We start from the raw sequence: 23,106 nt of genomic DNA, 5'->3' as shown, positions 1-23,106 counted from the left end.
CTACAGCATAACAAATATTTACAACCAAGCTAATGAAAATATGCCAGCAGCGAGAATCAAGCGTTGACAGGTAACATTTGGTTGAGGGAAGCAAAGTGATTGGATTATGAATGGAGGAGATCATCTGTATCTCATATCTCCATATGCTCCCTGTTAACTGGGATATTACATATAAGACATCAGCAATCCGTATCAACTAGCATATGGATCGTAGAGATTCCAAATCTCTATTCACTTTCAATTACTTCTGGACCTTCTAGGAATTCTTTGAACCATTTTGCAGATAGTTTTGGAGTCCTTTCTTGTGTCTCGAAATTCACATGATAGAGCCCAAACCTTTGAGTATAGCCAAAGAGCCACTCAAAATTGTCAAGGAGAGACCATATGAAGTAGCCCCTGACATCAGCTCCTTGCCTGCAACCACACAAACATATATCAAATTATTTTGTAGGTAAACTTAAAATAAAATAAATATCTGTGTATATTATATTCCGAAAACAAGTTGCAGTTTGTTAGCAAAGTCGAAAGAAGTACTTTCTATATTTTATAAATCAGAAATATGGATTACATTACAGAATGTTGTTCTTTATGAATTCATTCATGTTTATTATGTCCTTAATTTCTTATACATATTGTAGGTTCATTGCATTTGACAAGCATCCTCATGGATGTAACATCAATGTTTATCAATATCTAATTTTTTTGTCTAAAGCCAAAAAAAATTTCTTTAATGAAACAACCTAATGATTGTTAATCACCTCATGGCTCTTGTCAAAGAAGTAAGGTAGCTATGCAAATATTCCACTCTGCCCTCGTCATTCAGCATATCTGCTGTTGGATCATTACTAGTACTCCCTTGTGCGTAACCTGTGCAGATCTATATTAGTATCCACATGAACCTAAAATATATATTGGAGTAATCAAAGTTTATGTGTTAGAAGTGGAGGGCAAAGAGAGGGGGAGGGTGAAAATGCAGCACTTTTCTTTTCGCACTGTTACTAAATGTTCGACTATTTGAATACCAAAATATTTGGCTTCACCATATTTTAGCTGACCACGATAACAAGACTTCCCGGCTCATCTAAACGAGAGTAGCTGTGTTCATGGATCTAGATGAGTAATCAATTAATTATAAAATTATCATGAAATTTTAAATGATGGGAAATGCAAATTTACATCGATGAAGATATAACAATAATAAGAAATCCATTTTCCTTGCCATGTTTTCTTGACTTACCATTTTCAGTAATGAACATGGGGATGTTATTGTATCTTTGCATAATGTACATGATCATCTTCTCCATACCATCTGGAAACACAAAATTATCTGGCATTGAAGTCTACAAGGAAAGATTCAATTGGTAAGTAACTTTTCAGGACATGTAGAAGAAGTCCAAAATCAAATGGTATTGTCTTAATGCTGCTAGGTGCTAGAATTCTAAAAGCTTTATATTGTCATTTAAAGCTGGCATACATAACTCCTCTGTTTGTTCATGTAATTCTTCTCCCTATCTCTTCTGAATACTTCTCCCATTTCCCCAAATCTTCTGTTTGTACACAGCTATTCTATCAATAAAGTGGGGGTATTGATTGATACCTCCTTATCCAGTCAAAAAAAATAAAAATAGAAAAAGCTTGCACACATATGATCGTTCTAGTTCTCCTAGTCTGATTAATTCTGTTGCTTAAGAAATGTACTGTTGTTCTTCTGTTCCCACCGGAGTACCAATTGGAATCCCATTTCTTTCCCCGGTGCTGATCACAAATGCAGTTGACTCTATGCTGCCTTCCTCACATGGAGAAAATATGCAGTCTTGCATATATTTACTTGTGTAATGATTAATACCAATAAAATCCAATTTATGTTGCAATTTTCTTCCATCCTCAGATGAAAATGTTGCACTACAGGAAGAAGGGCATGTAGCGACCCTTTTTTGCCAACGCTTTTGAAAGCGTCGGCAGGTTGCGCTGACCTGCCGAAGCTTTTAAAAAGCGTCGTCTTTTAACGACGCTTAAAAGCGTCGTAAAATTTGAGCTTTGTCAACGCCGACGTTTTTGCTAAAAACATCGTTAAATAAAGCAAATGCCGACGCTTTTTTACGTCATTATGTAACGACGCTAGAAAGCGTCGTTAGGTTCGTTTAATACCCCCGATCTCCCGTGCCCTAATCCATCTACCGCCGCCCCTTTCCATCCATTCCTCCGCCGACCCCATCTCCGCCGCCGGCAGCGCACCCGCCGTCCACGCTGCACCCGCCGTCCACGCCGCACCACCGTCCGCCGCTCCCCTCTGCTGCCGCGTCCGTCGACGCTGCACCCGCGCGGTCCAAGCCGACACTGTCTGCCCTCCCGGAAGCAGCCTCCCCACCGGCCCTCCTCCCTCCCGGCAATCGAACGGGCTTCCAAATTCTTCTTTTCTGACAGAGTTGTTCGCCGTTTGTCGGTGAAAGAAAGGTGAGAAAACTTTGATCAATCTTTGATTCTGTTCAGCTTTCCTCCCTAATTTCCATTGAAGATGATTTGGTCTCTCTCCTGTGGGCTATTAAATTATTTTTAGACTGATCATTGATTGTGTGGCTTGACTGTTAGCGCATCATGATTTTGATAGTTTATTTGGTTATAAAAGAAAAATTTTTATTTTGATTGTGCATTGATAGTTCGCACCTTAATCTTGATTTAGGTAATGGCAGGCACAGCATGAAAAAAATACGGCCAACTTTTTCTCTCGGTCATGACATTATAAGAAAGCATGTCTAAGAAAGCATTAACCATTTAAGTTTCTCATGCGTAAGGTTAGAATTGGCTGCTACTGTGAGAAGTAGTGGTTCATTTGGCACTTTACTATTTATTGAAGCATCTCCTGCCTACAAATCCCCTTGATTAGGAAAAACATGTCTCAAATCAAGCTTTGCACGGTTAAAGGAAAAGATCTACATAGTTAGATAAAAGACATATATAGGGTTATGGCTTACAATATATGCAGTCCAACTTGTACTAGCTGACAAAGCAAAAGACAAGCAACCGAACAGCTGCAATGCATTGTAGTCAAAGTACAATGGTGCATTGCTATATGAAGCTGCTGTTAACTGATGGCATCCAGTGTTGGCCTTTGTAATTCACATACTCAAAAAAAAAAAAAAATGAAAAAAGAAGAAGAAAAGAAAAGAAAAAAAAAAATCTAACTGATAGATCGTGTTTTCTTGAGCTCTCAATGTTGATCTTTTCATTCAATATTTAGGTCAATCTGTATGTTCTTTATGGAACATTTTACATCTCAACCGATTCATGATGAGATTCACCTACTAAAATCATATGCATATGCTGAACAGTAAGACTTTCTTAATTTGGTTAGATGTAGATTTTCGTGCATTACTGGTCTACATGTTAAATGCCAATGCAAATTAGAAGAAGCAATTCTTGAATATAGTCGCCCAATATTTCTCATCCTAATTAGTTAAAAATGTTAAATGCCTAATATGTCTGCTTCTAACTAACACCTTAATCTACATCCTCTTGATGACATGTGGGACCAAGACAGCATGAGAAGGCTCATGTGCCAAAGAGTGCCGATAATTCTAATTAGAGATATTTGGTTAGGTGGCAATCCGAGTAGCAGCCAAATCTTAAACATGCGTCTAGATGAAGTTACCAATCATCTATGACATGCTGCAGGTGTATCAGAAGAAACAAACTCAAAGCACACATCACATCAGGACAATAAAATGCATAGGTGTTTGAGCTATGAATGGCATGTAGGAAGACCCCATCCTTTCAGTTAATGCTTGTGGTTTAGAAAAATAGATCATAGAAAACACAAGTCCATAACTAAATGAGATTAATGTCGCCACCTACCTGAGATGGAAAGCCCAATCTCCTCAGCATCCTGGCCTCCACTGTAATCCATCCCATAGACACTGGCACACCGGAACTCCATCTTGTTCTGTGTCAAAGTGCCGGTTTTATCCGAGAACACATACTTGATCTGCCCCAAATCCTCATTTATATTCAATGCCCTGCACTGAAACTTGGAATTGGTGTTCTCATCAAACATTCCCTTATCTTGAACCATGAAGAAGGCCTGCCCCAATCTCACCAACTCCATGGGACATGCTAACATGCCACTTCATGGCCCTTTTCCTTCAACCCCTTTTAATGAACATAAAAAAAAAATACCATCCAATATATAAAGCAAAGTTTCTTCTCTCTCATTGCCATTTGTATATATGTTGAAGTATGTCTTATATTAATTAAAAGGATCTTTGTGTTATCATTTATACAGAGCATATCTGATCATCCAATATTAACAGGTCCATCAATTACTTCCTTTTTGTCCATCCAAATAATTAAAAATTAGATCTCTTTCCATTAATAAAACAATCAATATTGAAAAGACAATCATATGATTCTAAGTCCAATACTGTGTGCTGATGATTTCAAATAACCTATTATAATTAATTTTCCTACCAAAAAATATGATTGACTTGACTAAAATACCCAGACAATTGCAATCTGATAAGTATTATATTTGTGGTTTTTAATAGTATTTGTCATGCATATCATGTTTCCCACAAACATAAGGCTGAAATTGGATTAGATACTAGTATATCCAATTTTACATTCATTTTTTTTGACGGATACAAATATGAATACAGATATGATTGACTACAAAAATTCTTGTTCATATCTATTTTAAACAAATCAAGAGTATCAAAATGTACTATCCAACTATTCTTTCATTTAATCTTTCTCATGGATATTTTTTTAGGATCGAAAAATATTTTTCGTACATTGTGAAAGGGTTTTGGATTGTTTTCTGAATTATTTTTCAATAAAATCTATTTTATGAAATATTTATTTATTTATTTTAAAGAAGTACCTTAACTCATTTATAATTTTTTATTTAATATTAATCTTTGATCAATCAGAGCATCGCAACTCATTTATGTCATCACCAGTTGAAAATTTAAGAATCTTAACCAAAAGAATGGAGCATTTGGAATCACATGTAGGTGTTGGCTGTCTAATCCTCTCCTGTATATCATGTCCAAATAGATAATACCACATCATCCAAAGAGGAACATAAGGTCCACCAATTTATTCCTACAGGCATGCATTGAAAACTTTCATAGCAATTGAAAGCAAGGAGTTCCCAACCACGAGGGACAGCCTATCCAAAAAAAAAAAAACTACTTAGCATGGATTTTAATTTTAAAATCCATGCTAAGTAGATTTTCATGGGTGTTTTTGTGAAGGTTGTGAATTTCATGTCAGGCAATGTTAATTATGAATTAATTTAAAAAAAAATTACATTGCATAGAATCATAAACTCATCTTTTGATTAATGTACATATTCTATTGTATCCGTACATTTATTTATTTTTATACGGATAAAAGAATTATGTACATTGATCAATTGATTGTCCAGTATGGACAGTTTGGAAAATGTGAGTAATTCTATAGGTCATTACTATAATCAAATGGTATGCTGAGGGTTCAAAAAAAATTTTGGATGGTATTTTCCTTTTGTTCTTCCTATACGGAAGAACTAAGAAAAATACTGCCGAAATTTTTTTCGGCTCTTGTTGCATATCATTTGATTTCTGTAATTGACCTATAGAATTAATACATTTTTTGAATGGGATAGGACTTTCTTTACCTATTAGTTGATGATAGCAAGCATTTACTATGTAAACTTTATCTAGCTGTTATTTTTTTGGATTTTATGAAATGACTGATATTTTTTACTCATTGCATTAATATAGATTGTATAATTTTTTTATTTTTAGATAAATTATAAGTTCGATCATTTTTATCCTACAATGGACAAAAGTTGGATAAATAAACCAAGGAATAGTAAAGAATATTTAGATGGAGTTCATGACTTCATTAAATTTGGTATGGAGAAAAGTAGTTTGAATGGAAAGATTTTATGTCCATGTCGGAAATGTGTAAATAGTTCTTCTTTACATCCACAAATTGTTGAAGAACATTTGGTATGGAATGGTTTTTTAAGAGGTTATACCGACTGGATTTTTCATGAAGAATCTATGTTGCCATCATCATATAACCAACCCCTGACTCATTTTGGATCCACTAGCCTACGAGACAATTCTGTAAGAGATGATGATATAAGGGGTTTGATCACAGATGCTTTTGGACTTGGTGTTCAAAATTTAGAAGAATTCAGTAGTATACAAGAAACAATTGGGATGTTTGATGGATGTACACATGCAGAATGTATGCATGTTGAGGAGCCTATACATACATCTAATGATGAGACAGCTCGTTATCACACCTTAATGAAAGATGCAGATGAAGAATTATATCCGGGTTGTACGAAATTTTCTAAGATTTCTTTTTTGTATATTTATTTCATTTAAAATATTTGAATGGATGGTCTGGAAAGAGTTTTACCATGCTGCTCAAGTTATTAAAGGATGCATTTTCAGAAAGTACTCGTTTACCACCATCGTATTATGAAGCTAAGAAAGTAGTAAAAGAATTGGATCTTGGATACGAAAAGATTCATAGTTGTCCGAAAGATTGTATGTTATATCGGGGTGAAAATGCTAATCAAGAGTCATGCAATGTATGTGGATCTTCAAGATGGATAACACAAAAAGAAGATCGAGACGATGTACTGAATGATTGGATGCAACGCGGAGTAAAAAGAAACCGACCAAGGTATTGCGTTACTTTCCTCTTATACCTAGATTGAAAAGGATTTATGCATCATCAAAAATAGCTTCATCAATGAGATGGCATGATGAAGGACGTACAAAGGATGGAATGTTGAGACATCCAGCAGATAGTCTTCAATGGAAAGCATTTGATGATAGGCATCCTGATTTTGCCTCTGATGTTCGCAGTGTTAGGTTTGGCTTAGCTTCTGATGGCTTCAATCCATTTCGGATCCTGAGTTCTACCTACAGCACTTGGCCAGTCATTTTGATACCTTACAATTTGCCACCGTGGATGTGCATGAAACAATCATCACTTATCTTGTCAATGGTTATTCCAGGAGATAAGGGTCCAGGCAATGATATTGATATTTTTCTATAACCTTTAATAGAGGAATTGAAACAGTTGTGGGAGGGTGTTGATGCATTTGATGCTTCCAACGGCCAAACATTTAAACTACAGGCAGCTTTGTTATGGACTATTAATGATTTTCCAGCATATGCCAATTTATCTGGCTGGAGTACAAAGGGACGGGTCGCATGTCCTTGTTGTGGAGATTCAACATATTCAATTTGGTTAAAATATAGAGGTAAATTTTGTTACATGGGACATCGTCGATGGTTGGAAGCAAATCATCCGTTTCGATTTCAGAAAGATTTGTTTGATGGTACTCTGGAATTGGGATGTGCCCCTATTCCACCTTCTGAAACTGATGTTCATAGACAAATGGATGGCATCAATTACAGCTATGGTAAGCACTCAAAGTCCTCTAAAAAAAGAGGAAGGGATGATGTTGAAAGCTCAGTGTACGAAGGGTTACCAGAGGAAGTCAGTATCAGTACTATAGATGCAGAGGTGTTTCAAGATCCAGATAATTATTTCGAGGATGAAAATGAGGAAGACACACAGTAGCATCTACACAACAGTCCAGTAAATATTTATGGAAAAAATGAAGTATCTTTTTTGACTTACCTTATTGGAAACATAATCTTATTCGGCACAATCTTGATGTCATGCATATAGAGAAGAATGTTTGTGATAATTTACTTGTAATATTTTTAAACCTTGATGGAAAGAGCAAAGATAATATGAAGGCCGTCTTGATTTAAAAGAAATGGGTATCCGACAGGAACTTCATCCTAAAATATTGCTAATGATAGAATGTATATGCCTCCTGCATGTTACACAATATCTGCTCGAGAAAAAGATAATTTTTTGGGAGTTTTGAAAAGTATCAAGTACCTGATGGATATGCATCAAATATTTCATGATGTGTGCATCTAAAGGATCGAAAACTTTCAAATCTTAAAAGTCATGATGGTCACATATTGATGCAAGATATTTTTCCAATAGCTTTAAGATCGTCATTGTCGAAACAAGTTATTGCAATTGTACTTCGATTATCGTCATTCTTTAAGGCATTATGTTCAAAAGTTATTGATCCTCGAAAACTTGATCAGTTAGAATCCGATATTGCAATTACACTTTGTCAGATGGAAAAGATTTTTCCTCCTGGATTTTTACTATTATGGTACATCTGCTCATTCACCTAGCTTCAGAAGTTAAAGTTGGTGGACCGGTATATTATAGATGGATGTATCCTATTGAGAGGTATTATTGCAAACCTTAAATCTTTTGATAATTTTATTAGAAACAACAATATACTGATATTTTAATAAATATTTAATTCTTGAAGGTATCTTGTGCGTCTTAAAGATTATGTGCGAAATAGAGCCTATCCCGAAGGCTCGATTGCTGAAGCATATATTGTGGATGAATGTTTGACATTTTGTTCAAGATATCTTCAAGATGTAGAGACTATTTTTAGTCGACCTCAACGGCATAATGACTTTGTGGAGAATGCAGAACTGTATAAGTTCTTAACTGCTGGAAAATTCTTGGGAAGAGCTGAAAGTATTGTACTTGATCAAAAATCCTTAGCACAAGCACATCGTTATGTGTTACTTCACAGTGACATAATATCTGACCATCGCAGGTTAGTATATTTAAGGCATGACATCAAGATTTAAATTTTATATTAGATATAATATTTTAAATATATATTTATATTTTATGCAGTGAATTTTTAATTTATCAGAGACGAGCCAATCATAACATTCATCTTAATGCAAGGATTGAACAGCGATGGTTGGTCGAGTTATTCCCTATGTGGCTTTCGAATCAGGTGTGATTTATATTTAATTATGGGATACATTAATTTTTGATACATATTTAATATCAGATAACTCAACAGCACTTCGTCATATCATTTTTTTTAGGTATCAAAGATGATGGAGATAAATAATTCAGATGAACTAATAGCTCTTGCTCGAGGACCTAACAAGATTGTGAATAGATATAACGGTTTCATAATTAATGGCTTTAAATTTCATACTAGAGAACGGGAGAAATTTAGAAAAATATAGAATAGCGGTGTTATGGTGGAAGCGGATGGAAAATCCTATTATGGTGCACTTAAAGATATCTATGAGTTGGATTATTATGAAAAATTTAAAGTAGTATTGTTTAGATGTGATTGGATAGACATAAACTCACCAAGGGATTTGAAACAATATGCAAATGGATTTACACTTGTAAATTTTTCAAGGTTGATACACACTGGTGTGTTATTGAAGGATGACCCATTCATTTTTTCATCTCAAGCTCGTAAGTATTTTATGTACAAGACGCAAAAGATAAAGATTGGTTTACTGTCATCAAAACAAAACCTAGAGACTTATATGATATGAAAACCAAGTGGAGGATGATGACGATGACACTTATACACAATGTATGCCCTACAATTTTGTGCCAGCTGATGATTTAAATGCTACGACGACGTTGGTTAGACAGAATTTGAAGGAAACACTACTGCTTGATTGTTACTGGTAGTAATTATTTATGATGTATATATTTTGCATTAATTATTGTGTTATTTTACTCCATATATTAACTGATTCTACCTTTTATTTATATAAATGCTAGGTGACATCATGCGTCGCAAGGGATGATATGCTGGTGTGCAGTTCCAGTTTTCACAGACAGAGGCCGGTACGTCTTCTTCAGCATAGCAGTCTGAGGCCAGTTAAGCTGCACAGTATTCTGAGCCCTGTCCTTCATCATCAGCATAGCACGATCCTCCTGTTCATCAGTCAGATGATGAGATACACGTGCAGGGTATATATTATCTTTATGTAATTTTATTTTTATTTTATTTTATGTATATTTATGATATACTTACTTTTATGTATTTTTTGCAGATGGATCCGGGAGAGTACGCCCCAGATGCGGACCCACAGTAGTACGAGATGTGTGGCAGATGCGTGAGGGCGAGAGAATTGTTGTGGAGTGCAATCAGCTAGGTCAGTCAATTAAGAAAGCTGCCTGCTTATTGACTTCATTTTTGGGGACTGTTGCTCGGAGGCCTCAGCTATGTCCGTTGGGCTATGCAAAATGGAATGACATGCTTCCAACGTATAAAGTTGAGCTCCTCCGAGTTATAAAGGTAATGAATTGATGTTCATACTGTATATTAATTGTTAATCACTTATATAATTTATTTCATTTAACTTTTTTTTTATAGAGCAAGTTTGTTCTCCCTCCATCCACTCATGATTTTGTAATGAAGTCTCTCAACCGCAAATAGAAAGAATATAGAGCACAATTGAAGAGGGACTATATGAGACAGGATATGACAGAGGAGGAGGTTGCTAGGAATTGTCCTCCTGATGTACCCCCTCATCAGTGGATGGAGTTGGTTCATTATTGGTTCTCCGAGAGGGCACAGGTATATTATCTGCTCATTATCTTTTTTTTCTAAATATTTTATAAAAATATTAATTTTTATTATATATTATACATATAACAAGTTCTTTACTTTATTTTACAGACTTATTCTGCTATTGGTAGAGCTGCACGAGCAGCTCAGTCTGTTCCTCATACATCGGGGTCGAAGAGTTATGCACGACTCCGACAGGAGTTTGTATGTTCCTTAAACTTTCATAATTAACTTTTAATTTTTATGTTGAAATATTTATATAACTAATATCATTATGTATCGTAGACCATGTCTGTATCATGATACTCATATATTTTTTTAAATTATTATAATTATTTATTTAAAATTAAAATTATTTGTGTAGGTGGATGAGCATGGGAGGGAACCCGATAAAGTGAAGTTTTATCGGATGACTCATACTCATCAGGATGGTACTTTTGTTTGAGATGAGTCGAGAGATTTATATGTACGGCATTATTAATATTCTATTTTTTGTAATGATTTTAATTTAATTTTGTTAGCTATTAATGTATAACTCTTGTTTTCAAAATAAATACAGGAGAGGGCTACATCTCTCATTACGGAGCGCGACGATGAGTCCACAGCATCTACGCAGCAGAGCCGTATCGAGGCCGAGGTGTTCACAGAGTTGATGGGATCAGAGCGCTACGGCCGAGTGAGGGGTTATGGAGTAGGAGTCACCCCCACTCAGTTATCTGAGGTTAGTAGATATACGCAGCATGCTACAGCAGATACTCCGGATTCACGCGTTCGCAGACTCGAGACGGAGATACAGGAGATTAGACAGAGTCGTGCCGCTGAGATGGAGGAGATGCGACAGAGCCGTGTCGAGATGCAGGCCATGAGGGGATAGATTGATCGGCTTACATCTTTATTAGAGATGTATGGCCCATCTTAGGTAAACACATATTATTAAATATATATTTTTATATTAATTTAATAATTTATATATTTTTATTTATAGATATGTAAATCATGCTTTTGATATGTTTCTTGTAGGCTCCTGGCACATCAGGCACCCGTCGAGACAGCGGCACGTCATGTGGAGACAACGACGACCATCCGCCTGCGGATTGACATTATTTTATTTTTATTGTATTCTTATATTTATTTATATTACTCTTGATTGTAATGGATGATTAGTACTTTATTTTTATTTATATAAAATAATATCTTTTGGTTTGGTTAAATTTGCTATTTAAGTTTGCTTTTGGTGTGAATGGTGGTGATTGTACAGGTGTGAATGGTGGTGATTGTACAGGTTTATGTTTGAATAATTGATATAATTTTGTACAGGAATGTATGTATTCTTTTTTTTTGGTAAATAAAAAAAGTATTTTTTTTTTTTTAAAACCTTTAACGACGCTTATAAGCGTCGTTAAAGATAAAAAAACCGACGCTTCGAAAAGCATCTTGGTAGAGTGGAGGACGCGTTGTCATTAACGATGCTAAAAAGTATCGTTATAATTGAATTTTACGACGCTTTAAAGCGTCGTTACAAACAATTTAACGACGCTTATAAGCATCGTTAAAAAAAGATTAACGACGCTTATAAGCGTCGCTAAAGACTTAACAGCCGATGCTTCAAAAAGCGTCTTGGTAGAGTGGAGGACGCGTTGTCATTAACGACGCTAAAAAGCACCGTTATAATTGAATTTTACAACGCTTTAAAGCGCCGTTAAGAAATAACGATGCTTTTAAAAAACGTCGGCGCTTTTCGTCTCCACTCTTACATAAGCGATGCTTTCGCGACGCTTTTTGAAGCGTCGTAAACTTTATTAACGACGCTTATTAGCGTCGTAAAATAACTTTAATAGCGTCGTCTTTTACCATTTTCATTGTAGTGTTAGTAATCTTAAACCCAGGACCTGGCGCATTTCTGGAGGGTATTCACCAAATATGACAGGATCAAGGAACCTGCAAACATGAGTAATTACATATCAGATATCATGAATACTCGGATAAATTTATGTAATGCACCAGCAAACGATGGAATGTCTCATTTAGGTAATAAATATATGAATAGTTTAAGTGCTTGGTGCATTCTTCACTAACACCCATTTGAAGTATGATTATCAATTTACCATGCGATGTCAAATGCTAAAGCCCGTTGAACTGCAAAACGATCTGCTGGAATGTCCCTAAGTGGCTCAAACCATCTTGTGGATATTACAATACCAATAGAACCTCCTTGCTTTGCCTAAAAGATAAAACAATAGATTAACGTTCTGTCCACCATCAAATAAATATAGATTTGAAGAATATAAATAGGGCATTTTTCTGAGATTATGTTGCTGCCATTGAATGTTTCAAAACAAACTGGCCCAAAATCTCTCTAAAAGATATGTTCTGTCTTGTCTTTTTTCCGCCACTTTCTCATAATAAAAGCTAAGCAAAATCACTTTGATTCTAACACTCTGACATCTACCTGATATTCCTTTTTGTATGTTTCGACTGCAGTTGCATGGGCTAGTATGATGTTATGTGCAGCAATATATGGTTCTGTTGCGGCCAATCCCCTCGTTGCCTGATCGCCGGGAACGAGCGCTTGCAAAAGAAGTCCGCACTGACCGGAGGTGATTCTGACGGAGACCCTCCGACGGTCAAGTCAGAGAGGAGACTAGGCAACAGTAGAAAAGAATCAAGAAGCTCAGTGAGAGAGAGAAAGAGGGTAGAGTAAGCCCCAGGATTTCGAAGGAACCTCCTCCAGCACTGTTGCCTTCCCCGTTTTATAGTAGAGCGCGGCATGGCGCCGTCATTAATGGCGCAGACAATGGGAGAGTTGTCAAATCGTCGGTGGCTGTCAGGATCGCCGTGGGACTGTCAAATCGCCGTGGGGCTATCAAATCACCAGGGTTGACCCATGTCTTAGGTGGGACAATATCCAGGGCGGCTGCGCCGCATGCCTTTGTCAGGGCGGCGGCCCTCAGCAGCCGTACGGTGTTCGGAGGAGCCGACCGACCATACGTCGGCCTTCGTCCGTAGGATGTCGGGTGGAGACCTAGAGATCCTCCGGCGGTTAGTCGGGCGCGTTGCGGGAGTCAGATATCGAGCTCCGCAGTTCGGTCAGTCGGAAACGGAGAGGGTCTGTCCGACCGACATATATTCGGTCGGATGGCGTCGGCAATCGTCGGTCGGTGCGGTCGGTAGAGTCGGGCGCCGGTTAGGTGGGCCCGACGGTGAGTCGGCGTGAGAGGGACCGATCGATATATCCCAACAGGTTCTATGTTTGAGTCGCCAGAGAGGCAATCACCAAATGGCTTCGAGCAATGTTGAGGAGGATATACTCCACTTATAAAACCTTTTTCCACGACGTTGTTTGGCTCATTGAATGTAATCCAATATTTAACTTTCCTCCCAAATGCTTTGAAACAAACATCTGCATAATGTCCGAAGTCTTTTCTGTATTTAAAAAAAAAACAAAAAAAAAAGAAAGAAAGAAATTGAAATAGTCACGAGCTCAATTAGATGTACCAAGATTGATTGATGAGGTGATATTTAGCTCAAGCACTTGGTATGTGTCGGTGTGTCATACTTTTGGATTCTCCATCCTTATAAATGCTTATGTACTATTATTCATATTATTCATATTTTCTTCATATTATTCCTGATGTGGTGATATTTTTATTATTTATCCCAAAAAGAAAACTAGAAGCGAAAAATGATTTGCAGTGAAGGAAAGAGACTATACTGTATTTGGGGATTCAGCCATGCACCATATCGATCTTCAAGATATTGAGGAACATCATTGTGATTTAATGTAACAAATGGCTGTATCCCTGCATCAATAATAAGGAAGGAATATCGACTATGCTAAAATTACAAAATCAATTGTTATATAGACAAACATGCAATTTAGATTCATTTTTTTTAATGCTACGAAACAAGAAAAGCGGCCAAAAAAAAGGAAAAAAGAGAGAAGTAATACCTTGAAGTAGTAGAGCATCAATAAGTCTGTGGTAAAACGCGATGCCCACTGAATTAACCTTCCCAAATCTGCCTCCTGTTGCCAGTAGGATAAATTTCCTTAGTGAAACTAAATCATCAGTCACTGAAAACATATTAGGGTACCATCACTAGACTATAACTCACTTGGTAAAATTCTTGACCAAGATATAGAGAATCTGTAAGAGTTGACACCAAGGTGATGCATGAGTTCATTATCCTCCTATATGCAACAACATTCGAGTATGTAAAATCTTATGGTATTATTTCGAAAGGAAAAGTCTTTCAATATCAAATACTAATTTTAATAAACCACCGCATAACGACTCATAGTGTAATAGTGATTTCTCAATTCATACAATGAGTTAATTGCTCCATAGGCCCAAGTAACTAACAACTGTAGTTTTGAAATTTCACCAAATGTTCCTACCTATCCTCATCATGTTTTGGTGCAACTGTCCTAAATTAGTATAGTTTGCATGGTTTGTGTTACTAAGCATACAAACATCTTGTACGAATTGCGGTGGATGATATTTTGATAATCCAAGCCTCCAAAATATCCTCACCATGTAGAGATGATAATGATTGCCAGCAGTATCTCCATCACTGTTGTCCTAGATATGACTTAAATAAAATACCAAAAAATAAAAAAAAAAAGATATTGAAGATCCTTCTAGAACATTAGATCTTTGCAGAAAAGGGAAAAGAAAAAAAAAAGTCTTTTTTCATGAAATTTTAAGCTCTGAGAAATATATGATGCCCCGATATTTTTAAGAAAATACAATGCTATGAGCTAACAAATTGTGATCTACCATCGCCGTGAGTTGGGATTGCTTGTGCAACCACCACAAGTTTTACTTGTCATGCACAATAAAATCTTACAAATTCAAATATTATTTCATTATAAAGGATGCAAGGGAATGCAAATAAAATAAAATCAGACAATTGAACTAGTCAATTTGTGGATCGAGTGGCAGATATGGGCTAATTAGTTTGGAACAGTTCATGAGTTCTAGTCTGCTCAAGGTCTCATAGATTTCAAGTTTTCAATACTAGACTAGACTTGCATGTAATAGCTATAATGGATGGTTCTTTAAAACCAAAAAAAAAGGGCATCTTTTTATTGTTTATCCAATTGGATAATATATTCTTGATTTTGAAATGCGTAATCTATTTCTTTTTTTCTCTCTTAAAAAAAGAAATGGCTGAAAATGCCAACTTTTCAAGCTGGTAAAGTCCTTGTCAATTAGACCAAGTGGCTAGCCATGAAGCGAGCACAGGCATATCGATTTAATGAATGAATGAAATACATGTACCACTGCTTGGGGCATCTGACATAAGGCACAAATGGCATAAAGGCTTGTTCAACTAATTTTTGTTCGCATAGTATCACGCCCCAAATCCGAGACATAACACGGCCATGCTATCGAGAAATGAGACCCATGATAACATGAAGCCAATCAATCATAATCAACTAAAATCCATCAAATAAAAGATTCAGTTCCATTATTCATCAAATAATTAAACCAAAATTGATTCAGAGCATCTAAATTCAAAATCAAATACAAAACCCATATGACAAAATTCATCAGTAGTTGATTACAAGCCCATAATAATCCTATAAATTCAGTTTCAGTTGCAAATCTCCATGCTTACTGATATAGACCCTCCAGCCTAGATCATCCTTATTTCCTAACCTAATTTGTCTGGACAGAAAAAATAAAAATAAAAATATATGAGCTACACCAGCTTAATAAGCAAACCTTACATTATCTTATCCAGATCAAGCATTAGTTTATACATATATCAATAAATCATTTAGAAAAGATGATTATCATTAAAACATAAAATTTTTATAATAACAATATATTATAAATCAATAATACTCTTGCACATGCATAAATCATGTAATTTACATAAACATAGTTTTCAATGCACAGCATAAACAAATTTATAAATTATGTCAACTTTTGTATATAAAATTATAAATCATTTGTCATTTTTTTCATATCATAATTCTTAATAATTCTCTCAGACTAAATACTAAGGTCATTATTATACCCATAACAGGATCATAATCATATACCAACTACTATTATCCGTTGGCAGAGTCGTATACCAACTACTATTACCCGTTGGTAGAGTCATATGCCAATTACTATTACCCACTGGCTGGGTCATATGCTAATAATTATTACCCATTGGCAGGGTCGTACATAGCTATCTGAGAGATTTTTTTTCATGTTTCTTAAGATAGACATTCTTAAGTCATATTTCATCAAATCACATTTTCTTAAATCATGCATAAATAAGATACTAGATAATTTTATAAAATTCATAATCCATAAATAATCTTTAACAATAAAACAATCATGAAATCATTCTTTCATAATAAGGCATACATTTTAAAAATATAAAATTTATATTTCATAAAAAATTATTCATATTAAAATATTTATAAATCACTATTTTACTATGAATCATGAATTTTATAATGCATATACTTAATCCTTATTTTATGAAAATACAGAATAATTCTTTTTATGATAAAATAATCAATAATTTCAAAAGCAAGTAAGAAGTGTCAGGATTACTTATCTTTTTCGTCCTAGATCTTTTATCTTCCTTAAATGAATCAGATAATCTTATTTAAAATATTAAATCAAAATCAATTTTTATTTCATAAATTTAATAAAATTAAATAATTACAGAAAGTGATTAATTAGGTGACCAGTCTGATAGACCATCCGGACATTGAATCGATTCAGAGTCATAGGTCTCTACAAGAAAAAAAGATAGCTTAATATAGGATCCATAGGTCTTCTTAGAGAGAAAAAGAAGGAGAGAGAAAATTTTTAGAGAGAGAAATTTTAGAGAGAGAAAGTGAAGAGAGAAGAGAGGAAAAGAGGGAGAAAGAGGAGAGAGAGGAGAGAGAAAATACTCTCTCTTTTTTTTTCTTTTTTTCTTTTCTTTTCTTTCTTTTTTTTTTCTTTTTCTTTTCCTCTTCTTTTCTTCTTCTTCTTTCTTTTCTTTTCTTCTTTCTCTTCCTGGCTGAACAGAGGAGGGGCCGAGGGTAGGGGCTTGGTAGCTCGGGCTTCGACGAAGGACAGTGGCACGACTGGAGATCCTACAGTGGCAGCCGACAGCGGGGAGCAAAAGATCGCCGGCAGCGAGGCCGGCCGACGGGGGATTTAGAAAAAAATGAAAAATAGGGGACCCACCCCTTTTTTTGGATTTCTCCGATCATTGGTAGATCACCGACGGCCATGGCCTTCGAAGAAGGAGGCTAGGGAGGTGGGGATCATGACCCATGGGTGCGGCACTATGGGCGGCGGCACTAGTGGCTGGAAAAGAAGAAAGGGCTCGATCGAACAAGAGAAAACAGGGCCTTCCTTTTTGTGGGTTTTTCGATGAACCTGACAGACGACGGCCATGCGCAGTAGCATGGGAAGAATGGGAAGAGGGAGAGGAAAAAGGAGAAGGGCTTACCTCAAGTTTCAGCAGCATCGTCGGCTCCAATTTTCGATGAGCACAAATACAGGAGGCCACGGCTTCAACGAAAGAAATCAAAGAGAAAGGAGAGGGAGGAAGGCTGATGGAGGATCTTAGGGAGGGAAGACTCATTTATAGAGTGCCTTAGGACCTCCGGTGGTCCTAGGACTCCTGTTCCAGATGAAACTCGTCGGAGAAGAAGACTCCTATCGGAAGTCTTCTTCTCATTTTCTTTTTCTTTTGGGAGGGGGGGGGAGGAGGCAGGGGCCTTGGTGGGCGCTTTCGGGTGGGCTTGAGGGGCTTTAGGATAAGGTATTACATTCTGTCCCTCTTAAAAAAATATTTCATCCTCAAAATTTGATATACTTTCATTTTCAAACAAATGAGGATATCTTATTTTATATTATCTTTATCATAAATGGTAAGGAGAAGTCGAAGTTCCAAAGAGAAACGATGACGGGAACTGGCTCCGGTCCCGCCCAGAAACCGAGCAGAGCAGCTGAAGAAACAAAGCACATGCCAACATCCACGTTTTCTTCTCCTCCATGCTTCAGCACCAACTTATCTAAGGTGGATTAGAACAAGGGAATCCACCTCGTTAAGAGTTTATATATATATATATATAGGCAGAGAGACAGAGAGGAGGGGGGGTGGGGTCTAAATTAGAAAATGACTTTATCCAAAAATATAAAAGAAATTAGAAACTGGCTTACCCAAAAATATTTAGAAACTGGCTCTTTTATAATATTTTGTTACAAATTATAGAAAAATCTGAACCGTCCAACCAATAAAAATTTTTCCCACCGGCGTCCGGAGCTGTATCACCGTCATCTTCCAGTTGGCATCTTCTTTATTAGTTGTCTTCATCTCCTTTTCACCTCACCACTGATATCGAGGCCTTGAGGCGACCAGGATCTGCACAACTCCGCAACTTCTCCACTAGCGATGATAAGGAGGCGAGGTCATCGTTTATCACCCCAGGATCCATGTGTTGGCCCCCGGTGCCCAGCTGTGAGGCGAGTAGAAAATGTTTGGCGAAATGCTTCATAGAAAGAATGTAAATCTTCTTTTTCTTTATTGATAAATTTCTATCACTTTTTGATTAGGGCGGAGATGGGAGACGCGCTCCGTGCTTCATACGTGTACCATTTTGTATGAGATGCAGAAGGGCATTGTAAGGTTCTCTACCAATGAATGTTCACTGTTGGAGGGCAGCACGTTACAACATTAGATGAAACCCAAGTTGTCTTTGGTCATCTCCGCTAAAAATTTACACCAAGGCCTCGGATGGAACTCCCAAGGTCTGGCACTTGCTTTCAAGCCATTAAGTCCAACTCATTGAACGCCTACCTACTAAATTGAAACGAATCCATCCAAATTTTGTAGATCATTTTCAAATAATTTTTATAGATGGCCGGTTTTAGTTTTAGTTCTAAACAATCAGTTTAAATCGGTTCAATTTCAGATGTACATCCAAACTAACTCGATCCGTTACATCCTTATTAGTGCTATCCAAGAATCAGAGAATACCATGAGGAGTGAACAGTATGAGTGAGACCGACTTACGGGTGTGGTGGTTGGGGACTTCGGAGTTTTCCATGAGAAACAGAGGCATGGCCGACTGGTAGATCCTGATAGCAAAGTTATTAAACCCGGCCCGGGCCTTAACCCGGATAAGGCACCGGGTTAATGGGTCAGCGGTCCAACCGTCGGGTCAACGGTTGAACCGGTGGGTCAATGCACAAATCATAAAATCTAAAATTTAATAACCTGTTTATATCCAGAAATATAATAATAGTCCTGATAATATATATTCCAATGCTACAAGTATCAAAATACAAATGAAACAAAACTGTAATCCTATAAATACAAATAATTAGACTAAAATATTGATGAATATAAAGATTTAATGGCATAAAGTTATAAATGCATAATAACTAGTAGTTTAAACTTTAAAACATAACCATCCACATCTGCTAGCAAAATGAAAAGTTTTAACAAACAAGTACATAATAATGTACGACATTTCACTTCAATATCTTTTAAAAAAAAAGTTAAAAGTGATAAACAAGTACACAACATAAAAATTCAAGCTAATGGACTGAAATTTATGTCAATATTTGCAAAAACATCTTCTTGAGTTGCAATGTTCTCATCTCCTCCATCTTTTCTCCTATTCGCATCATTTCCATCATTTTCACCATCATCACCATCCAAATCTTCCAAGTTCAATATATCTACAAAATCATAATTTTAACAAAAAGTTAAAAAGAAAAATCATATGTAATAAAATTGTAATAATATTTTATTCATAAACTATATAATAAAATAATTCGTTCACCATTATTATTATTTTTTTGAATAGAACATGATGCCAATTCACGGTGAAAAGTTTCTAATTCCTCACTAGTTAACTCCGATGGCTCATCGACTAATATCCACGCATCATTATCACCAAACAATTCAAAGTCAATAGGATCATAGTTGCGACCCTTGAAATAAAACCTGTATTTAATATTTGTTAGTTTGAAAATTAAATAACAAGAAATAAATACAAGCAATTGGATATCATTCACAATAAAATTACCTTTGTTGTAGTCTCAAATTATAGTGCACAAATACTAGATCATTAAGCCTTTGATGCTCTAATCTATTTCTCTTTTTAGAATGAATATGTTCGAAGATGCTCCAATTTCTCTTACACCCGGATGCACTACAAGTTTGGCTTAAAACACGAATAGCTAACTTTTGCAAATTAGGTGCACAACTTCCATAGGTGACCCACCATTCATCTAGATACAAAATATTGTATTTGTTAAAATAGAATGTAATTGAAAAAACTTTATATCAATAAAACTAATGAAAGCATAAGAACATAACTAAGGAACAAGCTTATCTGGAGCCAAGCGACTTCGATCATTTATAGCCGATGAGCGTCCAAAGTCATTTTCTGCATTTCTAAATAATCTCATCTCATTAGTTAAGTTCCCCTGCAAGGTTGGATTACCAAATGAATATCTCTCTATGACATCTAAGAGTCCAGAAACACTACGAGGATGTTTATCCATAAGTTTTGAGTCATATTGAAAACATGGATTCAACCAAAACCCAGCTGCATGAAGATTTTGATGTAATTGCAAATCCCACCGAGAATCAACTATTCTCAAATAAGGTTCAACTACAATCTTTCTCCTTCTAAATCTCTTGATCATTTCATCTCTAGCTTGATGCATAGCATGATACAAGTAACCCATTGAAGGTCTATCATCACTGTCAACAATCCTCAAAACTCGAATTAAAGGCTCTGTTAGTTTAACAATGGTTGCACATTCATTCCAAAAAAGAGAATTAAGCACGTCATCGGTGAGCTTTTTTCCTTTACTATCTTTAGCATAAGCTGAAGTTGTCCACTCTCTAGAAGTCACCATTGCTCTTAATGCATCTTTGTGGCCCAATATGCTTTGTAAAGCAGTAAAATTGGTAGCAAAACGTGTAGGTGCCGGACGAATTATCTCCTTTCCACCAGTAAATTTTCTCATCAAATATAAAGGATAACAATGATTATAAATATATTTTGTGATACCTGCAGCATGGGCTACGGTGTTCTTCACTGAAACTAACTTGCCAATGTCTTGCATGATGAGATTAAGACAATGAGCAGCACAAGGTGACCAAAAAAGTGTAGGAAAGTCTTGCTTCAACTTTTTACCGGCAGCAACATAGTTTGCAGCATTATCAGTCACTACATGAACCATATTTTCAAAACCAACGGACATGACAATTTTTTTGAACAACTTATACAATATATCAGCTGTCTTTGAGGTATCTGAAGCATCCACGCTTTTCAAAAATACGATCCCTCTAGGACAATAAACTAAAAAATTAATCAAAGTTCTCCTACACTGATCGTCCATCCATCAGTCATGATTGTGCATCCTGTTTTCTTCCATGTGGCACGAAAGCTTTCAACATACTTTTTCACCTCATCAACATTCTTGGTTAACAAATAACCACGAACAGAATGAAAATTTGGAGCTTTGTAACCAGGCCCCATACTAGCTATTGCATCTATCATGCACTGATAATACTTAGAGTTGACAGCATTAAATGGCACACATGCATCTATCATCCATTTTGCCACTGCAAGATCACACCTTTCAACTGTTTCTTTGTTTTGCAACAAGCTTTTTATAGTTGGTTGAGCACCAGGAGTTGTTCTTGGCATGAAATAATTTCCAATTGTTCCTAGTTGTTTTCCTTTTCCACCTTCTATATTTTTACCTCTTGTATTACCCGTAGACTTGTTTGATGAGGGAGGAATTTCTTGTATGTCATCATCTTCACCTAATTGCCTATAATATACTTGTTCCTCATGTTCCTTATGCCTTGCACTAAAAGGATTGTAATCTTCACCCATTTCCTTTGTTCTTTTCTTCTTCTCACTAATAGCTTGAATATTTTGTATCATTTGATGGCGAATATCTGCCGGCACCTTGCGACATGGTTCTACTTCTCCTTTTACTCCTGCAAGATGTTGTTTGAAGCGATTGATCTCACCACCAGCAAATGACTTTCCACAATACAAGCATGCCAACTTCATCCTTTTGGTATTACCACTAAGTTCAGGAGCTTCTCTACAATGATTCCATGCAGGATCACTTTTACCTCTAACCCCAGTTACTTGAGTGGATGAAGTATTACTTGAATCATCCATGGATGGCATACTTCCCTCAACAGAGGCCATTTTGATAATCTACAAAGAAAATTAAATTAAGCTATAATTTATAAGTAGAAGATAAAATAAATAAATAACAAGATCAAGTCATCAACATCTTCTTTCATTTCTATCCAAATTTTTTTTTCCCATGATCCTATAGAGTCAAACTCATGGTGATCACAGATTACAGAAATTAAAAAAATAATATTTAATATTTACTGTATCAATCAACATAGCATCATTAAATTTTTTTTTTTTTCATGTTCACGGAATCATGGGTGTTTACTGTACTGTAGTGTTTACAGTAATACTGTATTACTGTGACACTGCAGTAAAAAAAAAAAATTTATCGTGTCCGCAGTCCGCAGACAGTCACACACTCACACTATCACTGTATCACAGTCACAGGCTCACAGCATTTAAAAAAAAAAAAATTTCACCGTGTCCGCGGCTGTATACGGAGGAGGAGGAG

The 23,106-nt window shown here is 36.1% G+C and overlaps 2 protein-coding genes and 2 long non-coding RNA genes across 4 annotated transcripts; 2 read left to right on the top strand and 2 right to left on the bottom strand.

Moving 5' to 3' along the window:
• Positions 1 to 76: 76 nt before the first annotated feature.
• LOC105036628 (beta-glucosidase 18-like) lies at positions 77 to 15,034 on the bottom strand. The gene is made up of 12 exons (XM_073255335.1): positions 14,856 to 15,034; positions 14,573 to 14,648; positions 14,409 to 14,483; positions 14,172 to 14,259; positions 13,701 to 13,882; positions 12,909 to 12,979; positions 12,565 to 12,680; positions 12,330 to 12,397; positions 1,719 to 1,900; positions 1,238 to 1,340; positions 759 to 867; positions 77 to 414 (listed from the first exon to the last, which is right to left on the bottom strand). Exons 2-12 carry the CDS (start codon positions 14,631 to 14,633, stop codon positions 228 to 230), a joined length of 1,242 nt encoding a protein of 413 aa, XP_073111436.1. The 5' UTR covers positions 14,634 to 14,648; positions 14,856 to 15,034; the 3' UTR covers positions 77 to 227.
• Positions 10,273 to 10,931, top strand: LOC140857065 (uncharacterized). The gene is made up of 3 exons (XR_012140569.1): positions 10,273 to 10,468; positions 10,571 to 10,663; positions 10,824 to 10,931. It is a non-coding gene; the product is annotated as an uncharacterized lncRNA (long non-coding RNA).
• Positions 11,228 to 11,670, top strand: LOC140857064 (uncharacterized). Its single transcript, XR_012140568.1, has 2 exons — positions 11,228 to 11,362; positions 11,480 to 11,670. It is a non-coding gene; the product is annotated as an uncharacterized lncRNA (long non-coding RNA).
• A 5,660-nt stretch (positions 15,035 to 20,694) lies between the features above and the next one.
• LOC140856844 (uncharacterized) lies at positions 20,695 to 21,456 on the bottom strand. The gene has a single exon (XM_073255055.1). The coding sequence runs from the start codon at positions 21,454 to 21,456 to the stop codon at positions 20,797 to 20,799; it is 660 nt and encodes a 219-aa protein (XP_073111156.1). The 3' UTR covers positions 20,695 to 20,796.
• Between the last annotated feature and the right edge of the window lie 1,650 nt (positions 21,457 to 23,106).

This window comes from Elaeis guineensis, chromosome 4 (assembly GCF_000442705.2).
Source record: "Elaeis guineensis isolate ETL-2024a chromosome 4, EG11, whole genome shotgun sequence".
Taxonomy (NCBI): Eukaryota; Viridiplantae; Streptophyta; class Magnoliopsida; order Arecales; family Arecaceae; genus Elaeis; species Elaeis guineensis.
This window is presented reverse-complemented; position numbering and strand designations above follow the sequence as displayed.

Coding starts and splice junctions, on each gene's coding strand:
- LOC140856844 (XM_073255055.1), bottom strand. CDS start 21,456: ATGAGAAAATTTACTGGTGGAAAGGAGATAATTCGTCCGGCACCTACA.
- LOC105036628 (XM_073255335.1), bottom strand. CDS start 14,633: ATGCATCACCTTGGTGTCAACTCTTACAGATTCTCTATATCTTGGTCA. Junction 13,883..14,171: donor TGGCTGAATCCCCAAATACA/GTATAGTCTCTT, acceptor TTTTAAATACAG/AAAAGACTTCGGACATTATG. Junction 1,341..1,718: donor GGATTCCAATTGGTACTCCG/GTGGGAACAGAA, acceptor CTTTCCTTGTAG/ACTTCAATGCCAGATAATTT.